The sequence below is a fragment of the Stegodyphus dumicola genome, chromosome 10 (genome assembly GCF_044657685.1).
Source record: "Stegodyphus dumicola isolate Sdum_Otavi_A_Nest chromosome 10, ASM4465768v1".
Taxonomy (NCBI): Eukaryota; Metazoa; Arthropoda; class Arachnida; order Araneae; family Eresidae; genus Stegodyphus; species Stegodyphus dumicola.
In genome coordinates, this window is record NC_140777.1 from 160,804,205 (window position 1) to 160,823,924 (window position 19,720).

The 19,720-nt window shown below is 36.1% G+C and overlaps 1 protein-coding gene across 1 annotated transcript in view; it reads right to left on the reverse strand.

Moving 5' to 3' along the window:
* LOC118191706 (speckle targeted PIP5K1A-regulated poly(A) polymerase-like) overlaps nt 1–8,370 on the reverse strand; it is a 74,222-nt gene extending 65,852 nt beyond the window's left edge. The window contains exon 1 of the mRNA XM_035362543.2: nt 7,991–8,370. Coding sequence (XP_035218434.1) covers nt 7,991–8,113 — 123 coding nt within the window. The 5' untranslated portion in view covers nt 8,114–8,370. The remainder of the gene's footprint in view (nt 1–7,990) is intronic.
* Nucleotides 8,371–19,720: the final 11,350 nt, after the last annotated feature.

Consider the following 19,720-nt stretch of genomic DNA (forward strand, 5'->3'; position numbering starts at 1 on the left):
TACTGTTACAAATTGAGATTCATTATTTCGCTGCTCTTTCTAAATAAATACGTTAGGTTTCAATTCTTATTACTGTTACAAATTGAAATTCAGTTTTAAAATCCTTTAAAGATGCAAAAGCATATGTCTCAGCAAGTATAAAAAGTGCATGCATATAGTAAAAGCCCAACTATTCGGCATTCAACTAACTGGAATGTTTAAGTAAATGCAATACTTTAGAATTTTAGAAAACATTTCTAATGAAAAAATTTAGTAAGGAAAGATCTGTGACAGTATTATATAGCTTGTAATACTATCAACACATATAAACTATCATCAGTGTGATTTAATGCCAATAATGGACAAGCATGATATCACGACACAATCATAATAAGTTCATTTGGGTTTAATGTAAATTCGATTAATTCTTGAAATGTTGATTTAATTTTTGTAAAGATAGATTTAAGTTCTGTTTTCCCCCCTTGCATTTTGAAAAAGTGATTAATAATTTAGACCACGTGAAGTATTTTCAAAGTTACAGAATCTAGGCATCCGCAAAAGACAGCATTATGAAGTTAGACGTTAGAATGTTATGAAGTTAAGATTAAAAGGTACTCCTTTGTAAATGGGAGCAGATTCAGAAATGTATGTATTTATGCATGCATATATGAATGTATGTGTACATGTATGCCTGTATATATGTATTTACACGAGTCCGTATGTATGCACACACACATACATATACAGGCACACATACATACATTTCTGAATCCAGTCTCAATAACAGAAGAGTATCGTTTAAAGTTTAGTAGAATTCAAGGAAATTTTCTTCCCTTTTGAATTTATCCATTCAAAATACCAAAACACATTACTGCACAAAACGGCAAAAAAGTTTCTCTTTCATTACACTATTCAGTACTTACATATTGACACCACCGCAGCAGAAGTTGTGCTGATGCGCCAATAAAGAGCAATCCTGTTGTTCGCACGCGGTTATTTTTTTGATTCCTTTTTGGCTTGTTGTTTGCTGATTTTTGACACTATTTTTAGTGCTACGAAAATGCGTCTTTGGGATTTGCCAAACACAGAAGATGCAATTTCATTTTTTCAGGAGTGAAATATTTTACCAAAAAAAAAAAAACAAAAATGTACCAATTTGCATGATATGAAACTTTATTTTGGTAAACATGTGTTTTGGAAATGTAATTTAAGACAGCATGATCAGCAAGTGGCACTTAGAAAAGACAACTGATTTGAAGAAAGCAGAATTACATTTTGTTCAGCTTTGAGATTCATATAGTGATGATGTGAAAAGTTGACGTCGATTAAATTTTGTGAAAAGCAACTTAATTTATCAGATATTTATTTATGTGATGATTCTTGATTTATGTGAGGGAAATGAGAGATCATGGGATATGTCATGTGATATTAATGGACGAATTACGGTTCTTTAATCGGAAAAAGGGGCAAATCGGGAAAAAATCTGGAAATTTTGTATTTGGCTTTATTCTGTGTTGTGTGAAATAGTGTTCGTTAATTTTGGGATTCCATGGCCCTAACTAAAGTGAATTCGAAATGGGTATTTAGTGGGATTGAAAGGGGTAGTAATAAGTGTTTCTTTAAGGTTGTGCAAGATAGAAGTAAAGATGTTTTATTAAGTTATTTATTTTACCTGGTACCTTGCTGTGAAGTATAAGTATGATTTTAAAGATCCTAAAACAGGCGCACATACGCTTGCTTTTTATTTAGCGGAGGAAATAAGAAAAGTTTATCAGACACGTAATCAAGATTCTGAAGAAGATTAGGTAAGTTAGTATTTTTAATTATTTGAGGATATTATTTTTATGCATTGTTCTAAATGTAAGGTGGAAGTAAAGTAATTTGGTATTATTGGGAAAATTGTTATTAGCAATGATTTAGTTTAAAGTAATTAGGATTGTAAGCTAATTTTTATTAATTTAATGTATGTGCTTATTTATATTTTAAGTAGTGTTTTTGAATTTAATTATATTTTAATTAAATGATAGTTATTTTGTGAATTTTATGTTTGTAGGAATTTGGTATACGTTTTAGTTGAAGTAAACGTGCATGGAAATAATTTAAATATTTGACACTAAGTATTTGTAATGTTTGCGGTATGAATTTGTTGGTGACGTTTATAATATAATAGATAATTTAGAGGTAAAAGTTTTTGGATATTTTATTTATTTTATACGTGGAAATGTTCATATTTGGAAAGGGTATATACTTTTTTGTTATTAGGTAATTTCATATATGTTCTTTTTAACGGATTTAAAGATTCAGAAAATTGTCATGCATTTTCGTGAAATTTTTCTAATTTATGAGAAAAAATGAGTGTACATGGATATAGTGAAGAGTGTGTGCAATGCCATTTTTGTGCAATTCTGGGATTTTTTTTTTTTTTTTAAGTAAAAATAAGTCGACGTGTACATGGTTTAGTGATATTTTAATTAAATGATAGTTATTTTGTGAATTTTATGTTTGTAGGAATTTGGTATACGTTTTAGTTGAAGTAAACGTGCATGGAAATAATTTAAATATTTGACACTAAGTATCTGTAATGCTTGCGGTATGAATTCGTTGGTGACTTTTAGAATATAATAGATGATTTAGAGGTAAAAGTTTTTGGATATTTTATTTATTTTATATGTGGAAATGTTCATATTTGGAAAGGGTATATACTTTTTCGCGATCAGGTAATTTCATATATGTTCTTTTTACCGGGTTTAAAGATTCAGAAAATTGTCACGTATTTTCGTGAAATTTTTCTAATTTATGAGAAAAAAGCAATGTACATGGATATAGTGAAGAGTGTGCACAATGCCATTTTTGTGCAATTCTGGGATGTTTTTTTAAGTAAAAATAAGTCAACGTGTATATGGTTTATGTGTATGTGTTATTTTGAAAAACGCGTAAGGAGTATGGTATTGTGCACTTTTTCCCAATTTTGCAGTGAATATTTGTCATGATTAAGCAGTTTTGTTAGATAAAATTTCTAGCATAAGTGTAATTCGACTAGTAGATAGTTGGAAGAAGTGTTCAGTAGATAAAAAGAAAAGAAACATGTCTTTACTTCGTGAAGACAAAATGGCGGCAGGAAAAAAAAAAATAGAGGGTTGCTGTAGAAGAGTTGGTCGCCAAATTTTCGCCAAAAAATCGCCAAGTTACCATAATGTAAAGATCAACCAAAACTATTACAGATTGGAACAATTACATGCATGAATTATGTGTATTGGATATGGAGAATAAACCAAACAAGAAATTAGGTGGACCAGATTGCATAGTGGAAATTGATGAAAGTTTGTTTACTAAGCATAAAAATAATTGTGGTCAAGTACTACCCGAACAGTGGGCGTTTGGTGGTATATGTAGAGAAACAAAAGACTCGCTGGTAGCACAATTTATTCTGACAGTTGGAAAGGTTACCAAACAAATAGAATAGAAAAAGTATTCCTTCATGCTAAAGTTAATCATAAATACAATTTTATTGATCCTAATGCAGGAGTTCATACACAAACAGTTGAGAGAATGTGGGGCAGTGCTAAATGGAGGAACAAGAGACATAGGAGGCAACAGCGAGAGATCATTTAGATTCTTATTTAGCTGAGTTCATGTGGCGACAGCATCAGGTCAAAGAAAATCGAAACTGTTTTGAATCTATGTTAAACTCTATATCGGCCCATTTTCCACCGAAATCCAATTGACTACGTTGATTTTAAATTAAGTGTTTTGGTTTTTGAAAGTGTTTTGATTCTAAATAAAGTGTTTTAATTCATGAGTTGTTTCAAAAATTTTAGATGTAGATTGGTTCCCATGCTTTTAAAGTTTCATCCGGGAAAACTTACTCAACAAGAGGGTAAAGGATTGCAGCATATTTGTCCAATAATATTCTTGTTATGGCTTTTTTACTATTTCTTGGAGAAACAAAGCGGAAAAGAAAAATCCAAGTTCTTTCTCATTTGTATCTGTTCACTTTATCCACCTTGATCTTTTTTTCTTGATAATTTCAGCATATCTGTTAGTAATATTCTTTGCAACACAAGATCATCAAAAAAAGTTCAAAATAATCCAAAACAGTTGCATGATTTTCCACAGTGAATGTTGCTCCAGGATTGCCAAGAAAAGGAAATGAAGAAGGAGCTAGTGGAATATTTTGTATATCAATTTTACACCACTAGTGAACATTTTGAATGAAAAATTAATCTTCAGATTCATTACTATCTACAGAGAAATCTGAAAAATTCTCATCTGTTTTACTATAACTACCTTCAATATACTTGAAATCTGAGTCAGAACTGCTATCAGTGTCAGAAATATTATTAGGACTGTATGTTATATCACTCATGAAATGCTTCCTGTCAGACATCTTTGAGCTTTGAAAAGGGCATGCAAAATGCTGCAAAATATGCTTGTATATTTCACAGAAGTATGGATGACTACCACCATCTGTTAACCCAGATCTGAATAAACAATTAAACATCACAGAAAAGCCAAAATATAACAATGAACGGGCAAGAGTGGGTGGCACAGTTAAGTAGATGAGGAAAATGCATCTCCTCATAAATCTTTAAAACACCAATATCTTTTAAGTGCGTAGGACCTCTAACTGTTTTAATCTGGCTCTGAGTATGTTGCATATTTTTCACATAAATATTTCTACTTGTATAAATTATACACTAGCTTTGATAGGAATTGTCACTTGGTTATAAATACTTAAAGTTACATTCTAATAGTGATCACAGATTTATACATTTATCCTTCAATATGCTTTGAATAATCTGCTTAAATTTTTTTCTTCTTCTTTGTTTTTATTTTTCTCTGGCTATATGAAATTCAGAAGATTGCCAAATTCGTTTACTAGATGAAACTACATTTATTCTTCAATATGCTTGTAAATAATCTGCTAAACTTTTTTTTCTTCTTTGTTTCTATTTTTCTCTGGTTATATGAAATTCAGAAGATTGCCAAATTCATTTACTAGATGAAACTATGTTGTGACTTATCTCATTCTCCTCAGATTAACTTCTGATTAAATCCATGAATTTTATGGTAGTCTAAAAGGCAAACGTCGTGCCTGTCAGCTTAGGCCCAGAAGTCATCAGGCTGCAGTACAAATTTCCACAGCTAAGTTCCAATTTCAAAAGAGAATCTCCCAGGAACAGATTCCAGGGCCTTCCACCCCTTTCAACCAACCTCTCAAAAACACAGTATTTCAAGAACTATCATGATACAAAGACATTATCCACTTACAAACATTCTACAGAATTCAAAACATGGGCCAAGAATAGCTTCCTACCTAATAAAGTTTAACCTAAATTTGGCTAAACTTTGGAATATGGTAACAGGTAGTTTGGCGACATTTTGGTAAGGCAATAAAGTTACTAGCTAGGACTTTAGCAATAATCTGAGAAGTACACAGTTCCAGTCACAGCTTATTTTGTGGCGACTTTTATAATAGATAATTTAGAGGGAAAAGAAAATTAATGTAATGGTTAATCTTTGGATTATGGTAACTTGGCGATTTTTTTGGCGACCAACCCTGCTACAGCAACCTGCTGGTTTTTGTTTGGACACCATTTTGTTTTCCCGAAGTAAAGGCATGTTTTTTTTTTGTTGTTGTTGTTGTTTTGTTTTGTTTTTTTTTTTCCCGTTCAACATTTTTTCCCAACAAACTGCTAGCCAAATTAGGCTTATGCTAGAACTTTTATGGAACAAAAGTGCTTAATCATGACAAAGATTAAGTGCGAAATTGGGAGAAAGTGCAGAATCGCAAACTGCTTGCCGCGTTTTTAAGAACTGCACATACACGGCATCCATGTACTAAAAAAACATCTCAGAATTGCACAAAAAATGGCATTGTGCACACTCTTGACTTTATCCATGTACACTGCTAAAGTCTTAGCTAGTAACCTTTATCGCCTTACCAAAATGTCGCCAAACTACCTGTTACCATATTCCAAAGATTAGCCCTAAATTTATTTATTGGGGCAAGTTGGTGATTTTGGCAATTTGTTTCTAAAAAAATTGCCAAACTATCAGCATTTATCACAAATCAGAAAACATTATTAAAATATTAAAAAGAAAACACACTCTAGAAATTTAATATACAAATATTAATTATTAAATGAAGATTATGTAACTAAAAAATATCTTTATTGAGAAAACCTCCTGTAATTTTCCCCCCATTATAGACGTTCTTTAACACATCAATCTCAAATGAAATCACAGGAGGCCTTTCGAACCATCCTATTCATCATCATTAAAATCTGAATTATAACCAACTATCTTCCCTCAAAGGACTTGTCCTAAAATGCTAATTTGTCCAGTTTTTATGCTACTACCAAATAAAACCACCATGTGTTTCCTTTTTTTCCTACTAAATGCATTTCATCATTGCATGCCTCACTTCCAACTGAACCCATTCTCACCTATCACAGTGACATAAACATTCTCCCAGTTCATTCCAAGTTGTGAAAAAAAATTTAAATCATACCTTTCAACCATCATCATGATCACTCAAAATAGTTGAAATTCCAACAAAATGAAAATAACAGATTCTGTTTTCACCATTTAAAAATAAACTGTTTTAGAAAAAGCAAATCGTAATCAGATACAGAATCAGATAAAAATAGCAACCAATCCTGCAATCCTATTGATTCAAGTTATAAAAAAAATATGGTTGCCTGAAAAATATCATCTAACAATGAAATCAAAAATTGGCAAATACACAATACTTCGCTTTAAAAAAAAAATTCCTTTTCAAAAAGCCAGCACACAGACATGACTATACTTTATGAAAACTTTACGCATGAATTTAAAACACCCCACACCCTTGCCGTAAACGATTTTGGTAATGGGGCATATTGATGTGTACATGGACAAAGTCAAGGAAGTGTGCAGTGACAAGTTTGTGCAATTTTCTGATATTTTTTTTAAGTGAAAATAGGTGATAATAAGTGAAAAATTACGATTTGTGCAAATTTAACTGAAATTGAAATTATTGTTTTATTGTGATACTTATCCGTTAATTTGTTAAAAGAACTGCAGTACACTTCTATGAGTTTTGATTATTTTTTTAATTACTTTTAGCATCCCAAACCTTTTTTATAATATCAAATATAACGTTTTGAAAGAACTCTGCAATTCTGCCTCTTCAGATTACCGAATAAAATGAAATGTTAAAAATTTATAAGTAACTAAAATATTGCTGCTAAACTAATACAAGTTTTTCTATCGTATGGAAAAGAAGTGTGTTTTATATTATAAAATGGTATATCATGCACATAAGCCTCATAATAACAACAACAAAAAATCAAAAAAAGCTGGATAAACTGCAGAATCGCCCACTTATTTGTTTGGCGCTTTTTACAAGAGGAGGAAGAATTTGATTTTTGTCAATTTTCTTTGATCTTTTTAAGTGAAAATAGGTCCATGTGTACATGGATGAAGTCAAGGGAGTGCACAATGCCATATTTGTACAATTCTGAGATGTTCTTTTTACATGAAAATAGGTCAATGTGCACATGGATACCGAGTATGAGCAATTCTTAAAAACGGGCCAAACAGTGGGCGATTCTGCAGTTTCTCCAAATTTGTTTTCAGTTTTCGCGATGAAACCCCATTTCTGGTTACCATGATAGTTTTAACTTTGTTTTAGCTCCCTAGTTTTTTTTTTTTTTTTAATGTAAATAGATCAATGTGTACATGGACAAAGTTAAGGCAGTGCACAATGCCTAATTGGAGCAATTCTCTGATGTTTTTTTAGGTGAAACTAAATCGATGTATACATGGACACCGAGTTTATACAATTCTTTGACTTCTTATTTTGGTTTTGTGTAGCGGCCATCTTGAAATTGTACCTTCCTGGCGCCGATCTTGGCGTCAAAAATGAATCGCCAAAATGACAAGACACCCAATTGTAAAATTTTACCTAAAAATTACTTATTAAGAAGTGTCAGACAATAAGTAATAGTGCAAGAAATCCATTTACCTGCACTGGAAAAAATGAATAGCTCAGAATTTTAACATGAGCGGAATATAACGCCCGATACAGTTGTAGATTACATATGACCATTTTTCCGACAGCAGATCTCCAAGGAAAAGACAGAGGCATTTTGAAATGTCACTTTAAATGGATTACTAAATCTAAAATTTTCTTTAATGTAAGAATTCATAAGATGTAACTATTACATCACACATTTAAATCATGCGCGGCGCCATATTGATTGAGTTGAGACGATGCTTCTTAAAAGTTTCCTTAAAAATACTCGCTTTTTTTTTATGTTATTTGTTTCGTAATGAAAAGGTTTCGCTCTGTCTAACGCTAATGTACTTAAAGAACAGCTTTTTGTGATAATAATGGTAACAAAGGCGATAAATATTCTTCTGCCCAGTGATAGCCTCGCATTCAGGATGGTTTCATTTAAAGATGGTGTAAAGGCAGAGTATAAAGACTTAGCGAGTGCAAAACAAGCGCAAGTAGCTAATCGCACCGATGGTCCCAAGGAGGTTAGAATCAAGGTTCTTTAATATACTATATTTAATATACTTTAATAGACCTTGTGTTAGAATGTCCGTAGAAAGAACGGACCTTTCTACGGACCTTGATTCTAACCTCCTTGGATGGTCCTAATCAAGGATGTTGGTCCGAATAGCCTCTATTCGCACCACCTGCGTCAGCGCATGCGCACAATTAGCCCAGGTACAAGCATTTTACGCCGATTTGCCATAAGACAGGCGGTAACGGGAGGCGTATTTTTACTTCCTCCCTAGAAACGCGGTTAGCCCTAAGATGTGCTGAAATGGCCGATGCGGAGTTTCCGCTGTTACCAGCTAAGGATACGAAAAGTGTGTTATGTGAATTAATACCTGGAATTACGGAGGATATATGTGTGTTTGCGGACAATATTCTTGATTCGAACTGGAGTGAACTCCTGCGAAAAGAGACTTAAGAAAGTACCTTAATGCCTTACAACAGATCCATACTTTGGAGATCGCTGTTAAAACAAGAGAGCTTAATGCCATGCGGAGTATTGCGCGTGCAACTTCCAAAGACGAAAAATTAGTGCATAGGAATTATATCAAGACTCTTAAAGGCATTACTGAAGGATTGATGCAGTTATATAAAGGTAAGTGTGCCTCTTTTGGTGCCAATAATCCTACTTGTATAAACTCTTCTATTGCAAAACTTAGTAATAGTGTATCGTTAAATAATGGTGTTAGTAATTCTGACTGTCAGGTTATGTCTGATAATTGTGAAAGTAATAATCATGTAAATAATGAAAATGTTTTTGATAATGCATGTTGTTCTACTGATAGTTCTGATATTATTAAACCTAGTAAAGTTAAGAATGTAAATGCTAGTGTTAGCGTGCCACGGCCTAAGCAGCCCTCTAAAAAATCTAAACGTAGTTCAGAAGAGCTACAGGACGTCGATGGCTTCATTCAGCCGCGTAATGCGGCCAGGCCATCAAAAATTGTTAAATGTACGAGGGCCATCCAGGAAGTAGATTACGTTTCCGTCTGTGTCCGCTAGGGGCGGGGCTAGCGCGGCCATCTTGGGGTCAGAGCGTTGCGCAGCTCAGTCTGCATCTAGCCGTGCTAGTGAGAGGTTCGTGCTGTGCTCCGTTCAGATACTGTGACGGTTTGAAATGTCTGCGTTAATTGAAAATCCCGCGAGCTGCGAGGTGCGCTCAGTAATAAGGTTTCTGACTGCAAAAAACTGTAAACCGATAGAAATCTATCGGCAGCTTCGTGAAGTGTATGGGGACAACATTATCACTGAAGGTGGAGTGCGTCAGTGGGTCATAAGATTTCAAAATGGCCGAACCAATGTTCACGACGAAGATCGAAGTGGGAGACCCAGCATAGTGACCGCCGAACTTCTCGAAAAAGTCGATGCTAAAGTCCGTGAAAATCGAAATTTCACAATAACGGAACTTTCTTTGAGTTTTCCACAAATTTCTCGAAGTTTGTTGCACGAAATCATCAGCGAAAAGCTTGGTTACCACAAGTTTTGTGCAAGATGGATTCCAAAAATCTTGACAGAGGACCACAAAAATCAGCGAATGGCTGCAGCGTTGAACTTTTTGGACGCTTACCATAAGGATGGTAACTCTTTACTCGATCGCATCGTTACTGGTGACGAAACATGGGTGAAACATGTGAACTGTGAAACGAAATTGCAATCAATGCAGTGGGGGCACACAAGTTCTCCCCAAAAACCCAAGAAATGCATGCAAACAATGTCGGCAAGGAAGATGATGGCGGCTGTTTTTTGGGACAGAAAAGGTGTAATTTTGGTGGACTTCCTGGAAAGAGGCACTACAATAAACTCTCAAAGGTATTGCCAAACTCTCCAAAAACTCAGAAGAGCAATTCAAAACAAGCGCAGAGGAATGTTGAGCTCTAAGATCTTGTTGATTCACGACAACGCCCGGCCCCACACGGCAAATGTTACTCGTAAAGTTCTTGAATCTTTTAAGTGGGAGTTGTTTCCTCATCCGCCGTACAGTCCCGACCTGGCACCGAGCGACTTCCACCTATTCCCAGCAATGAAGAAGTGGCTGGCTATGCAGCGTTTTGATGACGACGCACAGCTGCAAGAAGAGGTAACGAAGTGGTTGAAGGCGCAGGCGGCCGAATTTTTCGACGAAGGAATTTCCAAGCTCGTACATCGCTACGATAAATGCCTTAATTTGTATGGTGACTATGTAGAAAAGTAGTATTTGAGTGTGGCTTTCATCTGTATATAATAAAATTTGTTTCCTATACTTTGTTTATTTTTTTATTCCAAAACGTAATCTACTTTCTGGATAGCCCTCGTAATAGCGAGGTGCCTGTTAATAACAAATTTGATAAATTAAGTGAAAATAATAGTAATGTTAATAATGTGAATGTCAATACAGATGGTAATAATATGGAAGTAGCTGATGAGGATGAAATCGTAGAAATAGTGCAGCCGAAAGTTAAACCGATAATGGTTAAGCCGGCTATTAAATTCTCTGACTTCCTTAAAAAGCTCAGAGATGATACTAAGTTAGATTTGCAGGGAAAGTCAACGGGGAATTTTTAAAAGTATTTCCCAAGTCAGAGACGGATCATAGATCCATAACTAGATATTTAGAGGATAATAGTGTTGATCACTATATAATTACTAGAAAAACTGAGAAGCCAGTTAAAGTAGTCATAAGAGGACTGCCAATAGATTGTCCCCCTGAGGACATTTTTGAAGAATTAGAGCAGATGAAGTACAAACCACGAAAAGTGGTTCAAATAAGAAAAACTAGATCTAGGGCCCCGATGCCGTTATTTCAGGCTCACCTCGATAACATACCAGGGGTGCAAAACATTTATGATGTAAATAAAATATTATGTTTATATGTAGAAGTACATCCATACAAGGTGCGTGGAGGTGTTGTGCAGTGTCACAACTGCCAACACTTCCACCACTCTAGTGAGAATTGCAAATTGCAGCCCCGCTGCGTAAAATGCGCGGGTGCACATAAAACTACAATGTGTAATGTTAAACAATTAGAAACGCCAGTTTGCTGTAATTGTTTACAATCAGGGCACACGGCAAATAACCGTGGTTATCCTAAATTTCCAGTACGACGCACGGCTGGCGTTAAGTCAGCTAGTACAAATAATGTTAAAAATGCTGATGTCAAGGCACCCTGTGCGCCTCATTCTGCTATGGTGGTCCCCGGCCGAAGCTACGCCAGTGTGGCCAAAGGTTCAACTGTTAATACTGCTGCGGCTTCCGTAGCAAAATAAGATGTTGTAAAAAGTGTAAATAGTGTTAATCATGTTAGTACTAGGACTGTAAATAACAACAGGACTGATGTGGCTGCAAGTAACAGCAATGTTAATGCTTTTACGGATATTTTAAAGTGTTTAAAGAAATTTTTGACATGTTCAAAGGAACTTCCTTTGTTACTGTTTTAGCAAAAATCTCCGCAGTAATGCCTGTGTTAAGGACAATGGAGAACACTATTGATAAACTGTTCGTCTTGTTTAACGTGTTAGATGATGTTTTCAGTTCTTCTTTAACTGTTTAATTATGAATTGTACTGTATAAAGATATTTAGACATAATTACTTGGAATGCGAACGTATTGTATCGTAAAATCAATGAACTCAGGGAGTTTGTAAATGAGCACGCCCCCGACTTACTTTTCCTACAGGAACACAAGCTTGACCCAAAAATACCAATTAATGTTGCGAATTATAGCACCTACAGATCTAATAGAAGTGCCAATGCTTTACGACCAAGAGGAGGAGGAACAGCGCTCTTTATCAAATGCTGCATTCCCCATAATCATGTAACAATACCACACGAACACATATTGACATAGGTAGAGACTTAAATGCACGACACTGAGCGTGGAACTGTTACATCTCAAATGCTACAGGCAAATTAATTTACAGTTTAGCCGGTTCGGCTCGATTTAATATAGCAGTTCGAAAAACCCCAACACGGTATGCTGCTGGGTCAGCTGCAATAATTGATTTGTTCCTGCTCAGAAACACCAGCAGTCCGCTGGATGTTTCTGTGCTGGATGAATTGCAGAGTCGTAGCTAGGGTTTTCAGCGCCCAAGGGCAACTGAAGATTTCGCGGCCCTACTGCTTGCCAAGGATGGAAAACATTTAATTCTAAAATTTCGTAATATCAATTTGGCGCCCCTTGGATGCTGCGCCCGGGGACAGGTATCCCCCCTTGCCCCCCTCTAGCTAACCCCTGATGAATTGTCATCTGATCATAATCTGGTCAGAATTATTCTGGACCGCAGCAGTTTTACTACAACAGATAGAAGAGCCTTTCGCACCGACTGGCAAATTTTTGCCAAAGCTCTAACCAACATTCAGTACACGATTCCAATGATACATTCGGGGGATGACATTGATAGTTTGGTTAAGGAATTCACCTGCCAAGTTCAATATGCTTATGAGAAAGCAAGGATAGAGGTTAAAACTGAGAAAGCCTTCAAACCATTAGAGTTACGTCTATTGTTAAAACAAACGAATGCAGCCAGAAGGCAATACCAGAGAACAAGGCACCCACAAGACAAACGGCACTTCAACCAACTGTGTGAGGCAGTCAAGTCTCTTGCAAACAAACTTCCACAAGATCGCTGGACCAGCTACCTGGGATCACTATGGAAAGCTGTGAAAAGGTATAAAAAATGCTACAAATCCATTCCGCCCCTTAACGGGCCTCAAGGGATCCACTACACTGGAGATAAGAAGGCAGAACTTTTAGCGCAGCATCTGGAATCTCAGTTCTGTATGAACAACATTTTAGACAACAACACAGATCAGCTTATTGCTGACTTTCATCACAATTACACAAGCCCATACACCGACAACATAATCTTAGTCATGCCTTCGGAGGTCTGCAGTTGCATCAAAAGGCTGAGAAGGAAAAAGAGCCCTGGCTTGGATGGTATTTCCAATCAGATGATCAAGAATTTTCCACCAAAGACCATATGTTATTTCACCAAGCTGACTAACTGCATCTTACAGTTTCAACACTTTCCGGCATGTTGGAAAACTGCTTAAATTACGCCAATACTGAAACCTCACAAACCAGCCACTGCACCTGAGTCCTATCGTTCCATCAGCCTCCTCAGCTCTGTCAGTCAACTAATTGAGACAATAATACTGAGCAGATTGAATAAATATCTGGAGGAGCATAAGGTAATCATTCCATAACAATTCAGTTTTCGTCAGAAGCACTCAACCACCCACCAGCTTTATAGAGTTGTGGAGATGATCAGTGATGGTTTACAAAGAAGCAGAGTGACTGGAGGTCTGTTTCTAGTCATTGCTAAGGCCTTCGACCGTGTGTAGCTAGATGCCCTCACATACAAGTTATACAACCTGGGGTTACAGGTTACGGAGGACGGGGACACCTGGTGTTTAACATAGGTAAACAGGCGTATGTCCCGCGCCCTTCGCTATTGTTATGTAGAGAATTTAAATTATTAATATGTGTTTTATATTATTATTATTCTAATATTTTTATTTGTATTCATGTGTATTTTAATCTGGGAAAAAAAGTATTCTTAAGCTCTTAAGGTTTTATTTAACTCATTATTCTTGAGTGGGAATTGTAACAAAGGCGAGAGACGGTTGCGAGGACACACATCTGGTTTATGGCCTTTTCACTAACAATGTCGCCCTTTTAGCTCATGCATGGGAAACGGAAATTGTTTTCTTGTCGCTTTGTAAGTTTGCAGTTTTATTACTTCAAGACAGTGGGAGGTATACTAAGTTAAATAATTGGATACTTGTAAAAGCTAGTTTCGCTTGTTAGTTGGGGGGGTCTATTTTTTTCTCACGTTATGTGAGTGCAGATGTTTTTCGGATTGCATTGTCAGATTTTCTGGTGTTTGATTCGTCATGGGTGTGTCATTTTCTCAATTTAGATAACTTAAAATTCCGGGATTGGTAAGATATAATTTTATGATTTTTTTGAAAGCCTATGAACTCACAGAGGCGGAGAAACCGAGTTTTCCTGGGTGCTTGCACCAGGCTAGAGTTCATTCTGATTCTGATTTGCAAGAAGAGTAAGAGGAGAAAAAAGCGGGGGCTTGACCCTTCGGGTCTTGCTTCTCGCGAGCCGCGTGAACAGCCGGCAGAGGGTATGATTTTTCTCTCGGCTTTTAGCTGGCGAGAATTTGCGTTGGCATAAGGCATAGAGCTCAGCAGAAGAATTTCGATTTCTCTTATCCCAAGAATTGTTCGGCAGATTCTCTTGGTGATCCTGACATCCTGATGCGGTATTCCTGTTTTTACCGGCTTTGACTTCCTAATTAGATTTTGTTCCAAAGGTGCTCTACGCTTATGGTGAGTTTCGGGGCTTCCAGAATGAAAGAGACTCGTGTAGGTCTCTTCTAAGGTGTGCATTGCTGTTTATTCTGCCTGTGCCAGCTGCGTCGATTTTTTTTCATCATTCCATGCTCTGGAATTTATTTATTGTAAGGACAGCTTCAATGGTGTTGCAACCAAGTCATCTTTAAAATTCGCAAGAACTGTCTGCCTCCATTAACGATGATTTTGTGAATAAAGGACAGCAGGAATAATGTGGTGCTCGAGTAAACTTTGGACGCTGGACGATCTGTTGAACTATCTAAAACTCCGTATTAATCCGTCGATGATGGCATTCTCGATCTCTTCGAATGGTGAACGAAATGAGTAGGACGATCTGTTGAACTCTCTAAAACTCCGTATTAATCCGTCGATGATGGCATTCTCGATCTCTTCGAATGGTCAACGCAATGAGTAGGACGATCTGTTGAACTATCAGCACTCCATATTAATCAGTCGATGATGGCATAGGAGTTGAATGTATGAACTTCACCCTGTGAGTGAATTTTTTTTCTGTCTTTTGTATTTAAATTGTAACCGAGTAATGATACTATATTAATATGCGGTACAACCGCCTAAATTGTGAGTTATGTAATGTTAAAAAAAATTAGTACACCTAACATGAGTATAAGATTTAAAATGATATATATGTTAATTTACCTCTTAAGGTTAATTTGTAGGGGACTGATCAGTTTACCTAGTTATCATATGTTTGAATATTCTAGAAATTAATAAATGTGTTTGATATGTATTTTATGTTTCATTTGTTTAATTTAGTGTAGTTTCTGTGGTCTGTCATGTCCCTCCATTTGTTTGAGCCGGGAGGCTTTTAAGAAACATGGAGTTTAATTGAATTTGGAGTTATTGATTTTCCCTTTACATAGGTTACTCACAACGCAAACCTAAAAAGTTAAATTGTACTATACCACTATACGATTGATTGATTGATAGATATGATATACAATTGATTGATAGATTTACTATACGAATATTTATAAGAATGTCGAAATGATATATGAATATTATGAAATAGATTTTGAATGTGAATTATTTGATATTTGATTTTTGATTATGATATTTTTGTCCGGCACCATCAGTCAAAGTCCAAAGTTAAATGGTATTAAAATACAAACATAATTTTTTTTCAATATAACAATGGTGCCGTGACCAGGATAAATTGTAGGTGCTGTAAAAAATTTTCTATATAACAATAAATATAACACTATCTAGAAACAACAACTCCCTGGAGCCCCAGGAGGCTGCGCCGGGAGTTCATTTGGATCTTAAATAAATTTGTTACATGGCCATACAGGGGCTATAACTGATGTAAGACATTGTGTGGGAACGTAGTACATATGTTATATATAAAAATTACAAACAGCAGTTACATAAAACACATTAATATACACATTAAAATTAATTAAAAATATGACATGGAACACATAATGCACAAATTACACACAAATAAATAAATAAATAAATAAACACAAAGAGAGGAAAAAATATCACATATAAACAAAGACCATTAAAAATTCAATATACATAATGCGCTGTGCATAATGCAGTACGGGAATGCGTTTAAGTGATATGTAACAAATTGATATGCCTATAGTACGGGTTACTTATGTTAAAGGTTGTGCAGTATGCAAGTACATAGTTCATGCGAAATGCATAGTACAAAAGAGAAAATTAAATACATGCAGAGTACATGGTGTACATAATACAGATTGCAAGTACATAATGCAGATAATACAGATAAACAACATACATACAGAATACATAGTACTTTGTGCGTAGGACAATACTGTTACATGATACGTGGGATTACTTAAAACTCCAGGCTACATCACTAACACGATCAAATCCTACCTAACATGTAGACACTTTGTCGTTCACATTTCTGGCACATTATCCACCAGCCGCCCTATAAGGGCTGGCGTACCACAAGGGTCCCTTTTGGGCCCCACTCTATTCAACATTTATGTGAACGACATACCCACTACACCCAACACGACACTCGCAATGTATGCAGATAACACTGCGATCCTTACACAAAGCGCATTTGTTGGTTCAGCTATACAACACTTACAAGAACACATCCAGGCATTAGAGGCTTGGCCTGTCAAGTGGAGAATTAAGGTTTATGTTGAGAAAACATATGCTATATTGTTTACAACAAAAAAGAAATTTCCAGTCTGCCTGCAGATGTATGGAGAAAGCATCCTCTGGATCAAGCAGGTCCCTTATCTTGGAGTGATCCTCACTAAATCTCTTACATGGAACCCACACATTACAAATATTATCAAGAAGTTTCGAGCTAGTAAAGCTTCACTCTTTCCCTTAATTGCTCGAAACAGCATTCTATCTATAGATAATAAGTTGCTCATTTACAAATCTATGTTACTCCTCATTCTGAGTTATGCCTGCCCGGTATGGGCATACTCTTGTAAATCACTTAGAAAAAGACTGCAAGCAGCCCAGAATGGGGCAATTAGACAAATTTGCAATGCCCCCTGGTATGTTAGGAACAGACAACTCCACAAGGAGCTAAAACTTGAGGAACTCAAGGATTATTACAGCCGCCTATCGCGGAATTTTTATGACAAGCAGGAGGCTATTGACAATCCTGCGATAACTAAGTATAACTATGATGTAAATAATCCTATGAATATTAAGCGCCCGCGGGCCATTATGTGTGTTAACCTACCTTAATTTCTGTGTGTAATGACTGATTATTATTATACATATATAATCTACAAATTTCTGTACTGTTATTGTATTATATATTATTTTTAGTATCATGCATGTTGTCAGTTTAGCGGCACCAAAGTAGCGCACTTACCTCTTTTGTTTTGCCATGTTTGTCTATGTTCTCTTTCCAGCTCTACCACTCGACAGCTTCTGTGCTTGACTGGCTTTCTATCCAGATTATTGCTTTAAGTTACCGTTAGGAGATATGCTGTTAAAAATTATGTACCATTACCTGATAATTATGTATATCCACAACATTTTAAGATATGTTCGTTAATGCCTTCAGTTATAATTCACATATATTCGAAACTATACTATAATGTGTTCGATGAGGGGTAGGGTTAGTAATACCCAGGTACCCTGGTGTCTGGCACCACTTTAGAAGCACCCCCTAGGAAACGCGGCCCAATGCTATTCGCACCAGCAGTGCGATTAGCCTCTTGAGCTATTCCAACCATTATTAACCACGCATGCGCATTGAGTTGTCGGATTCGTCATTTGAACCCAATCATCTCCAACGCCCGAGACTGTCATAGCTCTATGTGAGACTTGATGTTACTTGAAAGTTGGTGAGCTCTTAAATGTATGCTTTCATTTTGTGTTTCTAAGTTCATTTGAATTGTGACTATGTGTTTCATATAATTTAAGTGTTACTTCATCTAGTGTGACTTAGAAGTTTTGATTTTGAGCGAAACTGGTAAAATAATTAACGTTTTTGTGTTGCGCGATGCTAAGCCTAATTAGGCTTTGTAAGTGCAACATCATTTCCAAGCTGCAATTTGTTCTTTTTGGTTATCCTGATTCTAAGTTGAGAGTCCGTCTCACGCGCTATAATTGCTTTTTTACGAAGACGATATGGAAACGGTAAAGGATACGGACCTTAAGGATCTGGACTTACTTCTTACCCTGGAAAAAGAGATTGCAAATTATTCGGCGAATTTCGTCGACGGCAAACCGAATAGTGAGCAACTACCTGTGCTAAACAATCTGAGGCAACAGTATCATAAAACCCTTAATGATACTTATAATACTCCCGAAAGCCTTGTAAAACAAGTCGAAAAAATAGCCGTTTCACAAAACACTAAAATCAAAGATGAATGGAAACAGGTTCCCAGAAAACGCACACGAAATAACAGTAACTCCTAGGTTGAAGAGAATTTACCCCCCTTAAAAACTCAATCAAAATTTGACTCTCTTCCTAGCGAAGAAAACTTAGATAATATGGAACAAGACACTGAAATTGATACTTCTGCGAGTTACACCGCGACTACTGCAATTAACGACCACGACTACTGTATCACAGGATTTAAACAACCACATAAATACGCTGGCAAAATTCCACCACTTATTATCACAGACCCTAAAATAAATTGGAAAGAATTACGTAAAGAAATAAAAGAAGATTTAGGCATCGAAAAAGTTGAAGGAAAAATAGAAGACGAAAACTTCAGGATTAAGTTGTTTTCTGCAGACGACTACCGCAAAGTTCAGGATAGGCTTGATTCTCGAAAGATTCCCTATCACACATTTTTACTGAACTCTGACAAAGTGGTTAGAAGCATAATAAAAGGGTTATCAAATGACACAGACATAAAAGAAATTGAAGATCTTAAATCTCAAAACATTCCAGTATTAAAATGCAAACAAATAGAGCGCATGCGCGATGGCATAGCTGTTAACCTACCCGATTTTTATGTTGAAACTCCACTGAAGCTGGAAAATTAATTAATCATGTACGCCCCATTACTGATATTAGAGTAAAAGTGGTTTCGTACAAAAGCAGGCCCGGACCGACGCAGTGTTTCAACTGCTAACGGTACGGCCATACTCAACGTGCATGTAAAAATATGCCCCGGTGTCTCAGATTCGCCGAGAATCACAAATCCTTCCAGTGCCCTCAAAAAGGTAAAGAATTTCCTGCGAAATGTGTTCTCTGTGGAGGAGGACATGCGTCCTGTAGTAAGGAATGCCCCAAAAGACCAGGAAATACAGCTATTGAAAAAATTAATGAAGAAGAAACACCAAAAAGTTCCCAAAATAAGCAAAATCAACAGAATCCGGCTACTCTCAGCCAATCACGTAATTTGGGCATTGCCCC